Source organism: Nannobrachium achirus (genome assembly GCF_963921795.1).
Source record: "Nannobrachium achirus genome assembly, chromosome: 10".
Classification (NCBI taxonomy): domain Eukaryota; kingdom Metazoa; phylum Chordata; class Actinopteri; order Myctophiformes; family Myctophidae; genus Nannobrachium; species Nannobrachium achirus.
This window is the reverse complement of record NC_137819.1, coordinates 64,342,430-64,364,567: the sequence shown is the minus strand read 5'-3', so window position 1 is coordinate 64,364,567 and position 22,138 is coordinate 64,342,430. Positions and strand designations below refer to the sequence as shown.

The window sequence follows — 22,138 nt, the reverse complement described above, 5'->3', positions numbered from 1 at the left end:
GAGTTTCCCAAGTTTGTATTGGTACCACCCCTGTGCCAACCCCGAGTTTCCCGAGTTTGGGCCGTTTTTTTTTTTTTCAAAAATGTTTTTTGGACCTCCAACAGTGTACTAGCCATGATCGCGATCGCGAAATTGCATGTTTAACCCCCATACCAACCCATTCTTTCAAACATGGCAGCCCAATTGTTTGTTTACATCTGAAGAAAACATAATGGCTGATAAATCATGAATGCCTGAACGGATTTCCAAGCGGATTTTTTTGTTTGAAAGCTGTGAACAGCATCTACACACGTGGTGCATGATCTAGGCATGGGCGTGCACGATCCGTGCACTATAAATTACATGGAGGTATGTGGAGACCATGGCATCGCAGACCATTGAAGAGAAAAAATCATTGCAACATAAGTGTTTCAAGCTAGGTATTGGGAACCCCCTGGAACCCCCTGGAACCCCCTCCAAGGAACCCTTAATAACTCAGAGAACCACTGATGTACATCAAATTAGTGGTAATAATAACGTTACAATGATGATTGATTGAACACTGTAAAACATTTATTTAACCTCAGTGTTGATTTAACAATGATATTAATCCATGTTTCAGTGTTGATTTAACAGTGACATTAATCCATGTTTCAGTACAGAGGTGATACAGTGACCATGAGGTTTCACTGAACAACTCTTTCACACATCCAACGGAGAGAGGAAGAACATGTAGTGTCAACCCATCCTATATTAGACCCTCCACTATTAACATAGAAAACACAGTCCTGGTCTCCTTTAGTGTCATCAGGCTGACCAGGATACCAGAACCTGTAGAAATAAACAACATGTCATTCATTACAACACATTTACAATGATTTATTTGATCTCTAAATGTTTAGTTGTTTAACCCCTTAAACCCTGGAGTCTATTTGGGCCATGTTATACTATAGATGAACATATTGTGAAAATCTGTTTTAAATGTTTAATCCTGACCTCAAATGATAATATAGATACCATTTAGATATGAATGATCTGTCTGTCTGTCTGTCTGTCTGTCTGTCTGTCTGTCTGTCTGTCTGTCTGTCAGTCAGTCAGTCAGTCAGTCAGTCAGTCAGTCAGTCAGTCAGTCAGTCAGTCAGTCAGTCAGTCAGTCAGTCAGTCAGTCAGTCAGTCAGTCAGTCAGTCAGTCAGTCAGTCAGTCAGTCAGTCAGTCAGTCAGTCAGTCAGTCAGTCTGTCTGTCTGTCTGTCTGTCTGTCTGTCTGTCTGTCTGTCTGTCTGTCTGTCTGTCTGTCTGTCTGTCTGTCTGTCTGTCTGTCTGTCATCTAATCATCTGTGTACATTAACTGTTTGTGTAACTTCATGTCTCTACACCAACTGTCTGTCTGCACACACCAACTAAGTGTGTGTGTGTGTGAGTGTGTGAGTGCGTGCGTGCGTGCGTGCGTGCGTGCGTGCGTGCGTGCGTGCGTGCGTGCCTTACTGTTTATGTAACACATCATCATCATCATTATTGTCGTAGTTTAGTAGGCTATATGAAACGGCACATGCTGACTCTGTCTGTCTGGACGTGTACACTTTTTTACGGTGTTATGGGTTTGTCGCTCTGACATCACTCTGATGTCAGGGGAACCACACTAACACTGTGTGGGGTTCTACCGACAGGGATCTCCATGTATGGGCATAAAAGGGATCGTATATGATGTCAGATGTCATAGACGCCATAGGACTTTCACATAATGAATAACTGAGTAAGCATGTTTGGGCTCTCACAGCATATCTCCTTATACGGCACATGGATCTCCATTAGAGTTCTCAACGGGCCTGAAAATGAAGGCCCGGCCCTAACTGGGCCCTAACTGGGCTCTAACTGGGCCCTAACTGGGCAGGCCCGAGGCCCTACCCGGCCCTACTAGTTAGCATACATTTTAGGCCCTACCCGGCCCAAAAAACGTCAGGTTCGGGTATGGTAATAATAGTTACCTACTCCTCCCGCGAGGGAAATTCAGATATGGTCGGGTTCTGGCAGAATTTGAGAACTCTAATCTCCATATATGGGTACCAGGGGTCTCCATATATGGGCAACTTGTCCGATATACATCACTGGCCAAATGGCCAAGACATGGCACGACCTCGCCCTTTGTCGCCCTGAGGTGTCTTCTGGTTATTATTATTGTTATTATTAATGAAGGTAAAGTCTTACGTTGGTGAGCTCAGAGGTTTTCCATCAACCCATTTAAAGGATCCTTCTGTGTGTCTGTCACTCAAACCAATCCACACATTGGTGCCGCTGGGAACAACTCTGACAACAAAGTCCTGGAAGAAAAGCTTGTGGTTACTTAAAGCTACAATCAGTAAGTTTCATGTCTTTGATTGATTGATTGAAGACTTTATTAGAAGTTTGCATAGGAAAAGGTACAGTTTCATGACGGTACAGTTCACTGGTACAAGGTCTACTAAAAGGAGATCCATGAAAAGACTAAGCTTATTTCCACAGGAAACCATTTAAGTATCTCATATAACATTGAATGACAGACAAATAGAACACAGTACTATGCAGTAGATATGTAAAGAAAAACAAAAAAAGAGAACAGTAAGTCTAAACAAACAGTAAGCATATACAAAGAAGGGGCAGGGGAGGGTAGGGCTGGGCTAGGTTAGTTTTTTTTACCAGTTGCGAACGGCTGCTGCCTGTAAGTGGTTTTTCAGGGCAATTTTAAAGGATGCTAGTGATCCACACTCCTTTATGGCCTTCGGTAAGGCTTTCGACATTTTGGTGGTATAGCAGAAAAACGAGTTTGACCCTTTGTTGGTTTTTACTCTGGGTTGGAAGTGATCTGTGGCGCTGCCTCTGGTGTTGTAATTATGGACATCCTTAATGTTTATAAAGTATTTTGACAGGTACATGGGTATCATAGTGGTGTAGTGTATCTTGTACACCAGGCCCATTGCAAGTTGCTGTACTCTGTCATCTACTCTGAGCCACCCCACTCTTAACTGGTGAGTAGCGGTGAGGTGAGTCTGATAGGGAAGGTTAAGCAGGACCCAAATTAGTTCTTCTCCAGACAGAGGTCTCAACTAGAACACAGGATTTGAACCCAGGTCTGCCGCGTGGGTAACCAAACCTTAGCCGCTCAACCAAGAGGGAATCTGCCCTTTAGTAGGAGAGATACTGAACTGAAGAGCTTCAGGCAGGGCTACTTGTCAACCAGTAGGTTGAGTAGGTAGTGTAGTGAGACCACCTCCAACCACTGTACATGTACTGTAACATACTGTACTGTACATGTACTATAACATACTGTACCATACACATTACTGTACATGTACTGTAACATACTGTACCATACAGATTTGACAGTTGGATTGATTCTTCCATACATATACATTATAACAAGATTTTACCAATTAAACTTTTTGCAGTGTTGAATTTGTCTACTAAAACAATGGAGATAAATGACTGACTCCCTTTTTTTATTGACGGAATGGTGAAAAAGCAAGCTAGTATGACTAAAACTAGTCATTGACATTTGTCAATTAAAAACTAGACAAAAATGTCAGAGAGGGACTAGTGGAGAAGAGATCCAGTAGAACTAAAAGACAAGTTTTTTTTATGTTTGGTGGCACTCGGTTGTTGCACTCTCAAAATAGAAGATCTAAAAGCTCACAACACGTGAGCTTGTAGATCGGCCATTTTCAGCACTTAACCAACCAAGTGTAAAATCTGCCATTACGACAACAAGGCCCGCCAAAATACATTTTAGTCGACAAACCCAATTGTAGATTTAGTCGACTAAAACATTTCAGATGAGTAAAATATGACTAAAACTGAATATAAATTTACTCACAAGAATGACTGAATGAATTAAACAACACACACACACACACACACGCACACGCACACGCACACACACACACACACACACACACACACACACACACACACACACACACACACACACACCTGTTTCTCTTGGCTGTTCATGATGATCAAGTCAGCTTGTCTCTCTAGACAGTACAGTTTGCTTTCAGCCCAGGATTTACTCTCAGCAGGCCTAGAGAGGAAGTAACACATTCTGACTCCACCGTCCCACGTGAAACCATAAGACTCTAAAAACAAAAAGAATAAAGTTTAGTCACGCCAACGTTTTCTTCTCTCCATTTGCTCAGATTAATGATAAATGATTAACATGATGTAACAGAGAATAAAAACACTGATGTCTCACTGACCACACAGCCTCCTCTTGCGGTCTTCTTCCCTCTTCTTGCGGTCTTCTTCAATGAGTGGGTTGGTTCTGGACTCAAACTGATTGAAACGTGCAGTCAGGTTGGCCAGGTCATTTTTCACCAATGCAAAATCTGGAAGAAAGAGAAGAAATCATAAACCATCCAGCAATACACTGGGTTTGACCCAGACAATTCACACTATAGACTCTATAACTACATATAACACATTCTAGACTCTATAACTACATATAACACACTCTAGACTCTATAACTACATATAACACACTCTAGACTCTATAACTCTATACTAGTAAGACGCCTCAGGGTGAGGTCGCACCATGTCTTGGCCATCCAGCCAGTGATGGGGCGGCATAGCTCAGGGGTAGAGAAACCGTTATTAGAGCACGAAGGGTTCCCAGTTCGAATCCGGGCTCCCCCTGAGTTAATGTTGAAGAGTCCTTGAGCAAGACTCTGAACCCCTAATTGCTCCCGGTGAGCAGGTTGGTGCCTTGCATGGTTTCCTCCGCCACCGGTGTATGAATGTGTGCGTGAATGGGTGAATGTAATGCACAATCTATGTAAAGTGCTTTGGATAAAAGCGCTATATAAATGCACCATTGTCCATTTACCATTTACCATGTATATCGGACAAGTTACCCATATATGGAGACCCCTGGTGATATGCTTTTAAGAAAAATGTCTGTGTTCTTTAAATGTAAAATGTGCACTGTGTGTGTACACATCATTCCTGTTATAGCTATGTAAAGCTCTCATCATAATAGAACACTTTAATTACAGATGTGACTACATATTTTATTCAAAATACATCAAAGTTAACAAGTTAACAGTTTCCTTTATACGTTAACGTAGTAATCCTTTCACATTCTATCTCTCCTTTCTTCTCATCTCGACTAGGGCTGCAGCTATTTCCAGTGGTTTGGTTGCGTTCTCAGTGGTATGCTGTGGACACTAGCATTTCTTGAGACGGTTCTCTCTGTACAGTGAACGTTTTGGAAACTACTCCGTCTACTCAGTAGTACTCGTTTTCGTGAATATGGGGCCTGAGACTTGGTTGTTTTGGACAAACTTAATGTCCATAAAAACAGAGACGTAATACTGTGGAGGATATGTTGTCAACATGACTGTGCAAAGGCTATTGCCTCAGATCAAAGTAACAAGCACTCCACGTGCACTCACGTGCACTTCGTGCGTGTGCACGTGAGTGTCCAATGACGATTGAGGAAGAAAATCCATTTGTTTACAAACGCTCGCGAAACTAAAATCCAAACCGGGGCCGACCATCGCGGTAAAGTGTCGCCGTGAAAACAATCAGATCTCTGCTTCCCTGGCGTTCTTTGCACCTTATTCATAGATAAAGCCCTTTTTATGTTTCAGCTTAGAATGGAAGTCAATGCAGCCTAGTCGCGCCATTTTCTCTCTCTGCGAGCCACGGTGTGACGTATGGACTAGGGTCATTCACAGGGAACACAACATGCACGCGGCATGCTGCACAGTTAACCCTTTGTTGTCTCGTTGAGGAACGAGATAACTCCTTCTGGCAGAGTGACCCCTAGTGGCCTTATCTCGTTACTGAACGAGTTTGGCCGCTTGGGTGTTAATAAAGTGTATATGTCACGGTTAGATAGAGAAACTGTTAGATCGAGAAACGGAGCGCTCGTCGTGCGGCGCGGGGCGGAACAAGCGGTCGCTTTGATCCACAACAAAGGCAACAACAACGTAGCGTCGGCCCACGGAGGTTAGGGTTAGGGTTAGGGTTAGGGTTAGGGTTAGGCATAGTTTTACTGAGGTTAAGGTTAGGGTTAGGGTTAGAGTTAGGCATAGTAAGCTAATGGCTAAACACAGCCGAGCTAGGCTAGTAAATAAACAAGGAAAGAGAGTCGCAAACGAGTGATGTCAGCGCCTACACTAGTGAATGGCTGTTGCATGGGCTGTTGTCGCCATCTGGTGGTGATTGGTGTGTGGTGAACTACAAAACGAGCGCTCTTACCACAATCTAACTGAGTTACCCAAACTGACTGTAACATATACATGGCCAATATGTGTTTAGTTTTTTTCTTTGTTCTTATTACTGTGGGAGAGTGCACTCCTCAATGCTCCAAGCTACAAAGGTGAATACCAAAGGAACAGTATTACAGGACATTTTGGCAAATTTTGGGTTGGCGCTACCCACACATTTGGCTGTGCTGCTCATTCCACGAATGCCTGATGCTTACAAGCTGTACCTCGTTGTAAAGGTGACAAATCAACGATAACAATGATATCAAACACAGTTTGCATAATTAAAGGGGGGATATAATTGACCGAATGTTGGCAAATTTTGGGAAAGCGCTACCCACACGTTTGGCTGTGTTGCTCATTCAACAAATGCCCGATGCTTACAAGCTGTACCTCGTTGCAAAGGAGACAAATCGCCAATAAAAAATCATATAAAACACAATACCAATTGGTATTATTAAAGAGGAGATATAATGGACCTAAGTCAAGTTTCCTTACTTTTTGTGCACAGTTTTATCTGAGGAATGTCCTTCTTGACAGAATCAGTTCAGACTTGTGGTGTATTTTTTCTTTCTTTTTTCTAATATATTCTCAATACCTTTCCTGCAGTATAGCTTCTGATAGGATATTTTTGATTTGTTTGTAGTTAATATCATATCATTTTTATTGATAAATATATTACTATGTTAATATGGACTGATGTGTGACTCTGTTTCCATATGTTTACTGTATATCACATCACTGTGTGGACACAACAAGCTTGGGTCTGGCTAGTGGAAATATACAGAGAAGACCCTATAGTGTCTCAGAACCAATTAAAGCAGGGGTCTTCAACAGGGGGTCCAGGACCCCTAGGGGGTCCTCAGAGTTACTACAGGGGGTCCTCCAAATCTTTGTGTGATAGAAACCTTTTTTCTCCTTTTTTTATACGAACCACTTGAACCCTAGCATCCATTTTCTGAGAACTTTAGCCAAAAATAGCAGATGTACAAGCTCACAATGCCTCGTGCCGCGAGGCGTTGTGAGCTTGTAGATCTGCTATTTTTTGGCAAAGAGCTTTGGTGTAGAGGAGGAAAAGAGCAGACTAAGTACAGAGTGAAAGGTCAAGTTTATTAAGTATTGACGGTTCAAGTGGTTAAATATCTGAAAACACAAATTGACATGAATCCAAAATACCATGATGGTTGTGCTGTCAAACAATGAAACTATATGGAATCTATGAACAGGAACAGGTTCCCTGCTTCATCTCTCTCTCCCTTGGCCTGAAAACATTGAAGACCCCTGAATTAAAGAGTTTCACGGTTATACTGTAATTCATACGTATACCGTGGTCAAACCCAGGGGCGGAGCGTCCGTATAAGCGGCCGCTTACGGGTCCGCGGAACGCGGGGGCCCGGCCCTCAGCTATGGTCAGATCACATGGATCTTATCATCTTTAGTTTATTAGGATTTGGATGCACTTTGCGTGTTCCGCCACTAGGAGGGGCAGGTGGGCCCATTTAAAACTTTATCATCATCAACAGCTGCCCATCGGTGCACACTATATGGCATCATGGCATCATCAATCACTTGTCAACACAAGCCAGCTAGCCTTCAGCAGTGCGTTGTTTACACATGGGTTAATCATGAGCGGAAATGCATATAAACTGTGCCGAGCGGTAGCGGGGGCCTGATCATTGTGGCTTGCTTACGGGCCCGGTTCTGACTTGTTCCGCCAGTGGTTAAACCTCCATCATGTGAGAGGAACCTTATAGGATAGAGGACCATACGTGGGTCCTTTATGGACCCCCATGGGTCCTCTGTGGACCCCCATGGGTCCTCTACGGACCCCCATGGGTCCTCTATTGTTGTCTGCCTGTGTCTGATTTTTCCTCTCCAAAGTAAACTCCTTTTACACCTTGATTTTCACTCCTGTTCTTTGATAAGAAACAACTTGTTGTTTACAGCAGGGGTTCTCAACCTTTTTCAGGCCGCGACCCCCAATCATATTTTAACTGAGGACCCCCCCACCATGACGAGCAATAATCATTCAACGTATCATTCAAATGAGGTTTCAGAGGATGATGTCACACTCACATAAATATTCAATATCACCTATAGACAAAGTAAAAGTTTTTCAAACCTGCTTATTTATGTTTCAAAAATGCAAACAAGACATTCCCCTTTCTTTTCATATATATATATATATGTCACGGTTTGTTAGAGAAACAGGGCGGTCGAGAAACGGAGCACTCGTGGTGCCGCACGGGGCGGAGCAAGCGGTCGCCACAACAACGTCCTCCAGGCGGAGCCGCTCGATTGTCCACAACATTGCAAGCGGCGCGAAGGCCAGCGGACCTTGGTCCTGCTCTTCGCCCCCGAGCGCCGCAGGCGCGAGTGGCCGCGAAGAGCGGGCCAGGGCCGGCCGCGCGAGTTACGAAGCCGTGGTGAATGCAATCGTTATATTTATATATATATATATATATATATATATATATATATATATATATATATATATATATATATATATATATATATATTTTTATTTTTTTTTCAGGTTACTTCTGACATTCACTCCTACCTTACAAGGAATAGAGATGATTTTGATCGACCCCTTTGTCGTACCACAAAACATCAATTATTTATTACATTTAGAGGCCCTCAATTGTGGAGCTCTCTCGATACATCACTTAAGTCATCTCTATCCTTGTCAATATTTAAGAAACGTATGAAACAATATCTTATTTCTTTACTGTATTGAATTCATCTACTGATGTGTTCTTACCAAATGTGTTTTTTGTTTTTATCTTTTTCTGTTTTTTTTCTGTGTTTTACTTCTTTATTGCCAAGCTGCTCTTACATAACTTGTATATTGTATTTGTTCCTAGTGAACTTGTATTTGTTAAATGAATGACCTCTTTCATTAAAGGACAACTTTAGTTTTTTACAACAAGGGTTCATATTTTAGATTGTAATTAGGGAAAAGAAAAAGTGAGTGTTAAAATGTTTTCATTTGCTTCGTTCTATTGTTTTATCGTGTTTACCGTGCTAAAATGTGGGGCATGCGTACGCATGGGGGCATGCGTACAAGTGGCTAAATATGTCTTTTTAGACACAATAAGCCAGCAGTTTCTTTATTGCTATTTACAGTAACACTTCTAGCCCCCATAAGTCACATCCAACCATAAAAGGTTGTGTTGTATCTTGGGAATGGGCTTATTCTGTGTAAAATGACATATTTAGCCACTTGTACGCATGCCCCCAATCACTGAAATAAAAATCTCTAAAACAATAGAAGGAAGTAAATGAAATAGTTTTAACACTCATCTTTTATATTCTTTAATTACAATCTAAAATACCAGTAAGACTCCCTAATCGGGAGATAAGCGACCGTTGGTCGCTTATCTCCACAATCTGTCGGTAGATAATGCCGGTCTTATATAAGGGTCATTTGTGTACGGTGTGATGTCATACTGATGTCAGCAGTGTGATGTCATACTGATGTCAGCAGCTATGTCTCTATATATGGAGTTATATGTTGTTCGTGTCCAAATATGGGGCTTGTGAGGTCAGACTTAGTGAGATTCGTCGGTTATCTCCATATATGGAGGGATGTAGGATAAAAAAACATGGTTGCTATGGTAAACAGTTGGTTGCTAGGTAAAAAAAACATGGTTGCTATGGTAAACAGTTGGTTGCTAGGGTAAAAAAACATGGTTGCTATGGTAAACAGTTGGTTGCTAGGGTAAACAGTTGGTTGCTAGGGTAAAACCATGGTTGCTAAGGTGGTTGCTAACGTACACTAACAGACCAGCAACAACAGACTGTTGCCACAGTAACGTACACAAAGGTTCATACTGATGTCAGCAGTGTGATGTCATACTGATGCGGAGATATGAGCAGGGCAAAGGTGTGACGTGTGACGTGACGGACGGCCGGTGGAGGTTTTGATACTAAACTGCGACCTTACGGTCGCAATGAACCCTTGTTGTAAAAAACTAAAGTTGTCCTTTAAGGAAAGGATTCCAAATAAGCCTGATTGGCTTCTTCCTCTCCTTGCACAGTATTTTATATCCTCAATATGTATTGTTCTATTTTTTATAATAATGTGCTAATAAACTAAACTTAACTAAACTAAAACTAAACTAAACTAAGAGTTGAGACATTACATTTTGTATAACACGGTTCTATTGTGAAAATAGCAGATATACATGCTCACAACGCCTCGCAAGATCGCCTATTTTCACAATTTCTGCCTCTAATATTTGACAATTTGGCAAACGTTTCATTTGTCATTTTAAAAGTATCCTTTAGAAATGTATACCCTCTATAGACTTAAACTTGATGTTGGTTTTGTTTACTGTTGAGTGAGAAAACAATGTTGCACATTAAGTTCATTTGGGGACCCCCCAAAATAATTTGGTCCCGGACCACAGGTTGAGAACCACTGGTTTACAGAATGTATTTATCAGCTTCTCACTCTCATTCAGGCTGGTCTGGAACTCTCCCATCTTGGAAGCCATATCTGAAAAAAAAAGAAAAAAAAGAAATAGGTATATCGGTATTGAACGGATACAATAAACCTGATCATATTCACAGATATTAAAGACGCAACAATAATATTCCCCTTCAAGGCTTTTGTGCTTGCAAAGCAGCCAGTCTGCCTGTCTCTTTAAGAACAACAGCTGTGCTGCGTCCCACCCTCGCCCCCCTCTCAGACACATCTGGGTGTCATCTGGGTGTCCAGGCGAGAACGTGCAGGTTCTTAATCTTTCTGCCACACGGAGACAGCGTCTTCGTATGTACGGCCCAATACGCATCATTCCTGAAGCTATGACGTTGCAGCACAACCTCTCCCAGACCCACATGCTCCGAGGCCCCCTCCTCCCTGCGTTGTGTTTGTGCTGCTGAGTGCGATAGTAGTCCGATAAAATGAAGTCAGATAGTAGTCCGATAAAATGAAGTCAGATAGTAGTCCGATAAAATGAAGTCAGAGGTTGGACAAAATTGTATTATTTAGTTTTTCAACTGATTCTGTTAGGAAATTAGGTCTACGAGCCAGGATAAAAAAATCTACCATAATCTGCTCACTGCAAATACCCACAGTGGCCAAATCAAGTTGGGCTCCCATCGACTTTCTATACAGGAGGAAAATACCCAGAAAAAAATCTGCTTTAAGTAGGGTGTGAGGGGTCTAACTAGGTGTTTGTCATGATGCTGAATCCATTGCAAGCATTTGTTTTGCACAAAAAACATTCATTGGCCCCAGAAAACGCCAACAAAAGATGATTTTTTTTGATGACTCATCACTTTTCATCACTAAACCATCATTTTCTGGGGCAATTTTTAGCCCAAGGAATGTTTTTTGTGCAAAACAAATGCTTGCAATCGATTCAGCATCATGACAAACCCCTAGTTAGACCCCTCACATCCTACTTAAAGCAGATTTATTTTCTGGGTATGTATAGAAAGTCGATGGGAGCCCAACTTGATTTGGCCACTGTGGGTATTTGCAGTGAGCAGATCATGGTAGATTTGTGATCCTGGCTAGTAGACCTAATTTCCTAACAGAATCAGTTGAAAAACTAAATAATACAATTTTGTCCAACCTAAGTGTATTTTTTCCCTAGATTTACTAGACTATAGGGCTGTTACAGCAACCTGCACGCCTCCCTCCCTCCCTCCCACTCTACCTCCGTCAGCAACAAGTGAACATGATACAAAGGCCAAATTCCAATGTCCTCCCTAAACCCTGTTGACATAAGGGCTTGAGGTTGAGGGTACACCCCCCTAGTGGTGAGCAAAGGAACTTCTGGGGACTCGGCTCCAAAGGGAACGGAACAGCACTTTAGATGAGTGTTTTATTCATGACACTTTACATCACATTGAAAACGCTTTACTGTCCTTATTTACAGTCATTGCTTTGAAGGTTGTGATTGTTGATTATTATTATAATTATATTTAAGTTAACACATTTGTTTTCATTTTGGTTTAGATTAGGGTTTGTAATGTTATTCATTTTAGATAGCATTTCCATAATTATACTGTATCTACTTTGCAATTTTTTTTCAACTAAATATATATCTTCCATTCCGTTTCCTTTTGAACAGTGAGAAAGCACAACTGTTTGTTGACTTTCTAACTGTGATTCATGAAGGATTCCCCTAGTCACGCTATGAACTGTGGGTAATTCCTTTGTCAAAGGCTGCAAATGTACGGACTTACGGAAAGTCAACAAAAAGGGGCGTTCCCGCACCCTCACAGACTTACCGATTTCACATTGGAACAACCCTCAAGCCCTTATGCCCCAACGTGAACTCGCACGCTGACTTTGGCTAAGTCAGTGACTCAGCAAGTCAATGGATTGGAATTGGGCCAAAGAAAGGCAAAAAAGTATAATGCTCTCTCCTTCTCACTTTTTGGTGCTTTGTGGCAACTTTACAGCGCCACGCACAGGCCGGGCATATGCACTACAGCATTGTCAGTGGTTTGGTTGGGTTCTCAGTGGATTCATGTGGACACACACATTTCTTTAGACGATTCTCTCTGTACAGTGAACGTTTTGGAAACTACTCAGTCTACTCAGTACTCGTTTTCGTGAATATGGGGCCTGAGACTTGGTTGTTTTGGACAAACTTAATGTCCATAAAACCAGAGAAGTAATACTGTGGAGGATATGTTGTCAACATGACTGTGCATATATTGCCTCAGATCAAAGTAACAAGCACTCGAATCGATCATTGCTGGGATGTTATGCAACAATGGCCGCTTTGAACAAACAAGCCTGTGACTTTAACTACAGAACATTGAGCTCAAATGAACTCATACAGGCTGTGTTAGAGAGAGGTTACAGTGGCGTCAGCTCAGAAAAAGCTAAGGTATGGCAACATAACTGGTCTTTGCGCGCGTGCAAGACACTGCAGTCATGTTGCCATATCTTAGCAACAGGCATTATACATTAATTTTAAGATGTGCATTTCATTCATGTTTCTACGGTTTCTTGGGCTGGATATGGCAGCCTGGAACGGTTGTTCAAGTGCAGCTAAACTTGGCATGTTAGTAAACGTGCCACAATTAACAATAATGTATTGCACCTGTGCAGCTGACCTGCGGAACCTGGGAATATACCATTCTGTCAAGATGGGGAGAATATAATTATAATACCTTGTTAAAGTGACCATTTTGTAACATTTTGCATTTGTAGTTATTATTTTACTGTAATTTAACAACATAATAACCAGCACAGATAGACAAAGAGACATTCATGGATCTATAGTTAAAAGTAACTTTTATTTCCCCCCCTAAAATGGCAGCTGCATACCCTTGCCATACCCAATTGACTCCCCTGGAGGGTAGGTGGAAAGATGGGAGACGCGATTAGAGAGATGAGAGCATGTCCCCCCCCCCCCTCCTCTCCTGCTAAACTGACTGCTGATATAGAATCAATAAGACAGTGATAAACATAATGCATTTATGTATTTATGGTAATCTTAGTTTGTATAAATCACACAGTGGCAGTGGTGTAAAGTAACTTTTACTTAGGTACTGTACTTAAGTACAGTTTTGGGGTACTTTTACTTTACTGGAGTATTTCCAATTATCAGTACTTTTACTTCTACTCCACTACATCTCAGATCCAAATATTGTACTTTTAATCCACTACATTTATTTGAAAACTTTAGTTACTAGTTACTTTACAGATATCAATTATAATATTGTAAAACATACATTAGCCACTTTAGCCGTATTTTATACAGTATAGGCTATTTGAAAAGAGCCAATCTACAAGCTTGTAGCTTGTAGATCTGCTATTTTCAAACATTTTGTACTTTTACTTTTGGTACTTTAAGTACATTTTGATGCCAATACTTTCATACTTTTACTCAAGTACATTTTGAATTCTGGACATTTACTTGTAACAGAGTACATCTACAGTGCAGTAGGCTATTAATACTTTTACTTAAGTAAAATAAGTGAGTACTTTTTTCTCCTGGGAGTTTGATTGGGAGAGCTAAGGAGGGCTTTAGAGCAGAGGTAAATGAATCTAGGCCAGGGGTTCCCAAACATTTTTGGTTCAGGGCACCCATTTTTTTCATCCGAGGCACCTCTACATTAATTGTCATTCCCAGCACCTTATATTTATGGCATATTTTGGGAAAACATTGAGATAATAATAGCCATTTTGGTTAGAACCGACTGAAAATAACTTTGTACTTTAAAAATGATACTAAATATTTTTTTAGTGTCCAAATAAATTCCAAATAAATATGATCAAATGATCTCGCGGCACCCCTGGAGTGCCGGCGTTAAGGCACCCCAGGGTGCCCCGGCACCCACTTTGAAAACCCCTGATTTTAGGCAACAGAGCAACTTAAAGAGTCACAAAATAAATTAAGTGGTTAAGACCCATTCAGAACGGGTACACATTATGGTGTATTATTATTTTATGATTTAACTACCGAAAAATAGCAGATATACAAGCTCACAGTGCGGCACCGAGTGCCGCGCTGCGAGCTTGTAGATCTGCTATTTTTCACAGGTTAAAGCATTCAATAATTTTAGGCCTAAATGGGTTAAAACCAGCTCATTCGTCAGTGTCCTGACCTGCTTCCAGTTGGCTCTTCAGCTGTTGGAACAGTGCAGTGACCTCATAGCGGAGGTCATCAGCCTCTGCAGACACACAGAGCAGCAGGAGAAGCAGCAAAGCAGCCTTCATGGTGAACTGAAGCCTGGACTGAAGAGAAGCAAACATGATGCCTTGATTTATTGGATGTTAGGAACCTGACATTGTTTGATTGGTCCAGGGGGCAGTGACAGAGGTATTCCTCTTCATGTTTCTCATTGGATGGAGGCGTGGAGGAGAAGTGTGATCGGGGGTGGAGCTTAACGTATCTGACGGGCTTTGGGTCGGGCCGGGCTTTGAAGCTGCGCTCGTAACTTCTGTGGTAACATGACGCCTCTCACCAACTCCCGGAGGGACCGTACCTATGTTCCCCAGGTTCTATGTTCCCCATTTACCCCCACAAAAAAGGTTCTATGTTCCCCATTTACCCCCACAAAAAAGGTTCTATGTTCCCCGCTCAACTTCAAAAAGGTTCTATGTTCCCCACTCATCCAAAAATGCAGTAAACATTCCTTTCTAATTATTAATAACAACTCAAAACACCCAATAATGTGGATAAATTACGAATACTAGTGGGACAGGGGGACAGGGGGCACTAGGGAGTGGGACATCTGGACACCATACTTTTGTTATGACTGTGGACGAGTGGGTATACCTGGACATTTGGGCAATAGGGATATGTGGGCATTTGGACGAGTGGGCACTTAGGGGTGGAGACATCTGGGCAACTGGGCACCTAAATTAGGATTGCCCACTTGTTCTTAGTGCCCAAATGTCCCACCATTTCCTGCATTTGAGTTGGGAACATTTTGTTTTTCTTTACAGAAGATCCTTTTTTTGGTTGAGAGGGGAATATAGAACCTTTTTGTCTGGAGGGTGGGTGGGGAACCTAGACCCTTGGGAACATAGAACCTTTTTGTGGGGAGGGGGAGTGGGGAACATAGAACCTGGGGAACATAGAACCTGGGGAACATAGGGTGGACCCCCTCCCGGTGACAGTACGAGACAGAGATGCATTAATCCCCATCCACTCCCATGTTAAGGGAATAACCCGGAAGTTATTCCTAGGGTTTCCACCCGTCCCGTAAAATACGGATTCGCCCCGTATTTGAGAATTAAATGTTGCGTTCCGTATTTCCCAGCTAGATTTGGTATGTTAGTAAACGTGCCACAATTAACAATAATGCATTGCACCTGTGCAGCTGACCTGCGGAACCTGGGAATATACCATTCTGTCAAGATGGGGAGAATACAATTATAATACCTTGTTAAAGTGACCATTTTGTAAAATGTTGCATTTTGTAGTTATTCTACTGTAATTTAACAACATACTAACCAGCACAGATAGACAAAGAGACATTCAATGGATTTATATTTAAAAGTAACTTTTATTTTCCCCCCTGGACCCAGGGTATGGCAGCTGCATACCCCTGCCATACCCAATTGACGCCCCTGTGTCCAGTCCACTCACACGCAGCCCAGCCCTGCACTGCCTGTCATATATGCTGCACTGCGCTGAGCACAGCGCATTTACCCCACAGCCGCTCTACACGCTCGAGTGTTTCGTTATTTAATAACAAACACTCTAATAGTTTACAGAAGAGATGTGTAAATTCAATAGGAGACGTTTATAAAACACAAAAAGCGAGAGCGAACCAAACACTCTCTGTGTGTGTCCATGTCAGGTTGGTGGGAGGAACCAGCAGCCACCAGTAACCCTTCTACCAGGTCAGGATAAGATACAATAAGGCAGGGGTTTTCAAAGTGGGTGACGGGGCACCCTGGGGTGCCGTGACGGCAGTCTAGAGGGCGCCGCGAGATCATTTGGTAATGTTTGGAATTTATTTGGACACTTGAAAAAATATTATTTAGTATAATTTTAAACTTGAAGTACAAAGTTATTTTCAGTCATTTCTAACCATAATGGCTATTATCTCAACGTTTTCCTCGCAACATAATCACTAAAATATCGTCACTGTCGGGCAGAAACCTTGTATCTCCAAGTTTCAAATGTGTACGTCTTTTGCCCTGCTTCATCATACAAGACCGACGCACAAATCTAGTGAAAACAGCCGATCTACAAGCACACGTTGTGTGCTTGTAGATCTGCTGTTTTCACTTTAGTACATTTTATAGATGATAAATACAAAACGAACGGTTTTGGACACACAAGGCTATAAATATAAGGTGCTGGGAGTGAAAATCATAATGTAGGGGTGCCTCAGATTAAAAAAAAATATTTATTGGGTGCCCTGAGACAAAAAAGTTTGGGAAGCCCTGCTATAAGGTGACATGAGATGAGATAAACTATTGATCCCGGGAGGGAAATTCAGCTGTCACTCAGGTAAGCGCACAACATGTCACAGTGTGACATGTTGTGAGCTTGCAGATCTGCCATTTTCAAAATGTATTGAAAAACATTTTTTGGAAATATTTTTGGAACATTCTAACAACACAAATCATGAATGACCTGGCAGAAAATAATATATAAACTGGAAAAAAGTGCTACCTCTGCCAGGTCAGGTATATATTCATACAATTTACTTTTTCATATTTTACATTTTAACAGCCAATTTCCAGCTGCAAAACATACACATACTGTAAGCCTACACAATACTGTGTGTTAATCATAACTATTCTACGTATTTCAGGGGTTTGGGACTTTCAAAATGCAATTTCTTAGTTTCGGCAGATGAAAATGGGAAATGGGAGAATTCACCAATTTAACCACAAATGGCCTCTTCTGTTTTGTCCGGCCTGCTTCCGGTTTGTTGGATTGCCGGAGTGATTCTTCACCCACAGTTTGGTGTGTCAGTGGACTCGGGTTCCGCACGTGCATGGCTGCTCGGCAGCAGGGACGTGCAGAGAATGTTAGAGAGGCAGGGGCTGACATTTCTAAAGGGGCCTTTTGGTGAAAATAGTAGAAATAGCAAACCTCCAACGTGTGTCAATTCTAGAGATATAGCCGGAAGGCTTGCATTTCTACACACAGAGAGGCATAGGCGATTCTAGCCTCTTCTAGCAGGGGTGCAAGACTGGGTTCTGCAATTCTGATTTTGTACGGTTTACCTAATTGTAACACAATATAAACTGTGCTTTTTCTAGACACCATGAGCATATGTCTATATGATTTATTTACTTATTTTTGCAACAACTTGTGTGTAAAATACATTTAAGAGAGAGGGCTTTAGGAGCAGTTCACAACCAAATTCGCCACCAGAGCTAAATAACAGGCACTTTTTTGCACCCCCTGGCGGCTACACCCCTTAAAATGGGCCTATGCAGAGAGGGCAATTCTTTCAACATAAGATGCTGCATTCAAGTTCAGGAGAGTTTGGACAAGGCAATTCTATTGAATGCTGCCTTCAGGTATGGCATGGAAAGAGGGGGCATTTGGCATTTCTTTCACCATAGTGAAAACTGCATTCATGGTCTGGAGAGGGCACTTTTTACCGACTGATAAAAGGGCAGGGGCTCAAGCCCCCTTCGATATCTATGTGTGCACATGCCTGCTCAGCAACAGTGAGTTAATAGCAGTGTTTTATACTTCAAACGGCCGTACTTTGGTGACCTTGGCTCTAATCAGCGCCACATACTGTAGGACTATAGGTTTGAAGGGTGCTAAAATCGGTCCCATCCTATTTTACAGTACACTTTAAGACATAATAAGACATAATAAGACATAATAAAGCCATAATAAGAAATAATGTGTTGGTAATTAGAGCTAATGTTATTTTATTAGACAGAAACAAGGACAGAATAGTAGAAAGAGCGAATACATTCTCTGGCACCGGCACCTGCCGCGGAACTGCAGCGGCCGCAGCGGCCGCCGCACGGACCGGCAGTCCTATCACCGTTGATGCAGCGTGACTGCCGGTCGAACTGCTGGTCGTGCCAGATAATGTATTCGCTCTTTCTGCTATTCTGTCTTTGTTTTTATCTAATAAAATAATATTAGTTCTAATTACCAACACATTATTTCTTATTATGGCTTTATTCTGTCTTATTATGTCTTATTATGTCTTAAAGTGTACTGTAAAATAGGATGGGACCCTAAAATCTAGTGGTGTTAAATCTTCCAAAAAAGACTCCCCTGTCCATACTAATATTACAAAGCGTATATACTGCTGACACAGGCTGTGTAAGGGGGTTATAGAGATCTGACATGGCATCCAGAAAAGAGACACCATTTGCGAAAAGTGAAAGTTCACAAATCACTATTTATTTATTTTTTCCTACATTTTTTATTTGCCAAAGTGTGCAGCGTTTCAGAGTGTCAGCAGAGTGGAGGAGGTTACACTCTGTCTCACTTTAAGAGATGTTGCTGCCAGCCAGGGTCTGCTGGAGTGGATCTACTAGTTAAAGGTTCTACACCAAGGGTCTGCTGGAGTGGATCTACTAGTTAAAGGTTCTACACCAAGGGTCTGCTGGAGTGGATCTACTAGTTAAAGGTTCTACACCAAGGGTCTGCTGGAGTGGATCTACTAGTTAAAGGTTCTACACCAAGGGTCTGCTGGAGTGGATCTACTAGTTAAAGGTTCTACACCAAGGGTCTGCTGGAGTGGATCTACTAGTTAAAGGTTCTACACCAAGGGTCTGCTGGAGTGGATCTACTAGTTAAAGGTTCTACACCAAGGGTCTGCTGGAGTGGATCTACTAGTTAAAGGTTCTACACCAAGGGTCTGCTGGAGTGGATCTACTAGTTAAAGGTTCTACACCAAGGGTCTGCTGGAGTGGATCTACTAGTTAAAGGTTCTACACCAAGGGTCTGCTGGAGTGGATCTACTAGTTAAAGGTTCTACACCAAGGGTCTGCTGGAGTGGATCTACTAGTTAAAGGTTCTACACCAAGGGTCTGCTGGAGTGGATCTACTAGTTAAAGGTTCTACACCAAGGGTCTGCTGGAGTGGATCTACTAGTTAAAGGTTCTACACCAAGGGTCTGCTGGAGTGGATCTACTAGTTAAAGGTTCTACACCAAGGGTCTGCTGGAGTGGATCTACTAGTTAAAGGTTCTACACCAAGGGTCTGCTGGAGTGGATCTACTAGTTAAAGGTTCTACACCAAGGGTCTGCTGGAGTGGATCTACTAGTTAAAGGTTCTACACCAAGGGTCTGCTGGAGTGGATCTACTAGTTAAAGGTTCTACACCAAGGGTCTGCTGGAGTGGATCTACTAGTTAAAGGTTCTACACCAAGGGTCTGCTGGAGTGGATCTACTAGTTAAAGGTTCTACACCAAGGGTCTGCTGGAGTGGATCTACTAGTTAAAGGTTCTACACCAAGGGTCTGCTGGAGTGGATCTACTAGTTAAAGGTTCTACACCAAGGGTCTGCTGGAGTGGATCTACTAGTTAAAGGTTCTACACCAAGGGTCTGCTGGAGTGGATCTACTAGTTAAAGGTTCTACACCAAGGGTCTGCTGGAGTGGATCTACTAGTTAAAGGTTCTACACCAAGGGTCTGCTGGAGTGGATCTACTAGTTAAAGGTTCTACACCAAGGGTCTGCTGGAGTGGATCTACTAGTTAAAGGTTCTACACCAAGGGTCTGCTGGAGTGGATCTACTAGTTAAAGGTTCTACACCAAGGGTCTGCTGGAGTGGATCTACTAGTTAAAGGTTCTACACCAAGGGTCTGCTGGAGTGGATCTACTAGTTAAAGGTTCTACACCAAGGGTCTGCTGGAGTGGATCTACTAGTTAAAGGTTCTACACCAAGGGTCTGCTGGAGTGGATCTACTAGTTAAAGGTTCTACACCAAGGGTCTGCTGGAGTGGATCTACTAGTTAAAGGTTCTACACCAAGGGTCTGCTGGAGTGGATCTACTAGTTAAAGGTTCTACACCAAGGGTCTGCTGGAGTGGATCTACTAGTTAAAGGTTCTACACCAAGGGTCTGCTGGAGTGGATCTACTAGTTAAAGGTTCTACACCAAGGGTCTGCTGGAGTGGATCTACTAGTTAAAGGTTCTACACCAAGGGTCTGCTGGAGTGGATCTACTAGTTAAAGGTTCTACACCAAGGGTCTGCTGGAGTGGATCTACTAGTTAAAGGTTCTACACCAAGGGTCTGCTGGAGTGGATCTACTAGTTAAAGGTTCTACACCAAGGGTCTGCTGGAGTGGATCTACTAGTTAAAGGTTCTACACCAAGGGTCTGCTGGAGTGGATCTACTAGTTAAAGGTTCTACACCAAGGGTCTGCTGGAGTGGATCTACTAGTTAAAGGTTCTACACCAAGGGTCTGCTGGAGTGGATCTACTAGTTAAAGGTTCTACACCAAGGGTCTGCTGGAGTGGATCTACTAGTTAAAGGTTCTACACCAAGGGTCTGCTGGAGTGGATCTACTAGTTAAAGGTTCTACACCAAGGGTCTGCTGGAGTGGATCTACTAGTTAAAGGTTCTACACCAAGGGTCTGCTGGAGTGGATCTACTAGTTAAAGGTTCTACACCAAGGGTCTGCTGGAGTGGATCTACTAGTTAAAGGTTCTACACCAAGGGTCTGCTGGAGTGGATCTACTAGTTAAAGGTTCTACACCAAGGGTCTGCTGGAGTGGATCTACTAGTTAAAGGTTCTACACCAAGGGTCTGCTGGAGTGGATCTACTAGTTAAAGGTTCTACACCAAGGGTCTGCTGGAGTGGATCTACTAGTTAAAGGTTCTACACCAAGGGTCTGCTGGAGTGGATCTACTAGTTAAAGGTTCTACACCAAGGGTCTGCTGGAGTGGATCTACTAGTTAAAGGTTCTACACCAAGGGTCTGCTGGAGTGGATCTACTAGTTAAAGGTTCTACACCAAGGGTCTGCTGGAGTGGATCTACTAGTTAAAGGTTCTACACCAAGGGTCTGCTGGAGTGGATCTACTAGTTAAAGGTTCTACACCAAGGGTCTGCTGGAGTGGATCTACTAGTTAAAGGTTCTACACCAAGGGTCTGCTGGAGTGGATCTACTAGTTAAAGGTTCTACACCAAGGGTCTGCTGGAGTGGATCTACTAGTTAAAGGTTCTACACCAAGGGTCTGCTGGAGTGGATCTACTAGTTAAAGGTTCTACACCAAGGGTCTTCAACAGGGGGTCCGGGACCCTTAGGGGGTCCTCAGAGTTACTAAAGGGGGTCCTCCAAATCTTTGTGTGATAGAAACTTTATTTTTATTTTTATATATTAACCACTTGAACCCAGTTTCCTTATTCTGAGAACTTAGCCAAAAATAGCAGATATACAAGCTCGAGCTTCGAGCTTGTAGATCGGCTATTTTCGGCAAAGAGTTTTGGTGTTTTGACTAAGTACAGAGTTAAAGGTCAAGTTTATTTAGTATTGACGGTTCAATATT

General features: G+C 42.3%; 1 protein-coding gene across 1 annotated transcript; it reads right to left on the bottom strand.

The window, feature by feature from the left end:
* Positions 1 to 530: 530 nt before the first annotated feature.
* On the bottom strand, positions 531 to 14,961 carry LOC308293471 (C-type lectin domain family 4 member E-like). The gene is made up of 6 exons (XM_080736009.1): positions 14,804 to 14,961; positions 10,680 to 10,724; positions 4,208 to 4,336; positions 3,942 to 4,087; positions 2,184 to 2,296; positions 531 to 810 (listed from the first exon to the last, which is right to left on the bottom strand). Exons 1-6 carry the CDS (start codon positions 14,949 to 14,951, stop codon positions 666 to 668), a joined length of 726 nt encoding a protein of 241 aa, XP_080592135.1. The 5' UTR covers positions 14,952 to 14,961; the 3' UTR covers positions 531 to 665.
* Between the last annotated feature and the right edge of the window lie 7,177 nt (positions 14,962 to 22,138).

Excerpts from the sequence above, each read along its gene's own strand:
- LOC308293471 (XM_080736009.1), bottom strand. The coding sequence starts at position 14,951 with ATGTTTGCTTCTCTTCAGTCCAGGCTTCAGTTCACCATGAAGGCTGCT. Across the intron at positions 4,337-10,679 it reads CCAGACCAGCCTGAATGAGA|ATTTTGCATTGGTGAAAAAT; the intron begins GTGAGAAGCTGA and ends TCTTTCTTCCAG. Across the intron at positions 2,297-3,941 it reads TGAACAGCCAAGAGAAACAG|GACTTTGTTGTCAGAGTTGT; the intron begins GTGTGTGTGTGT and ends CTTTTCTTCCAG.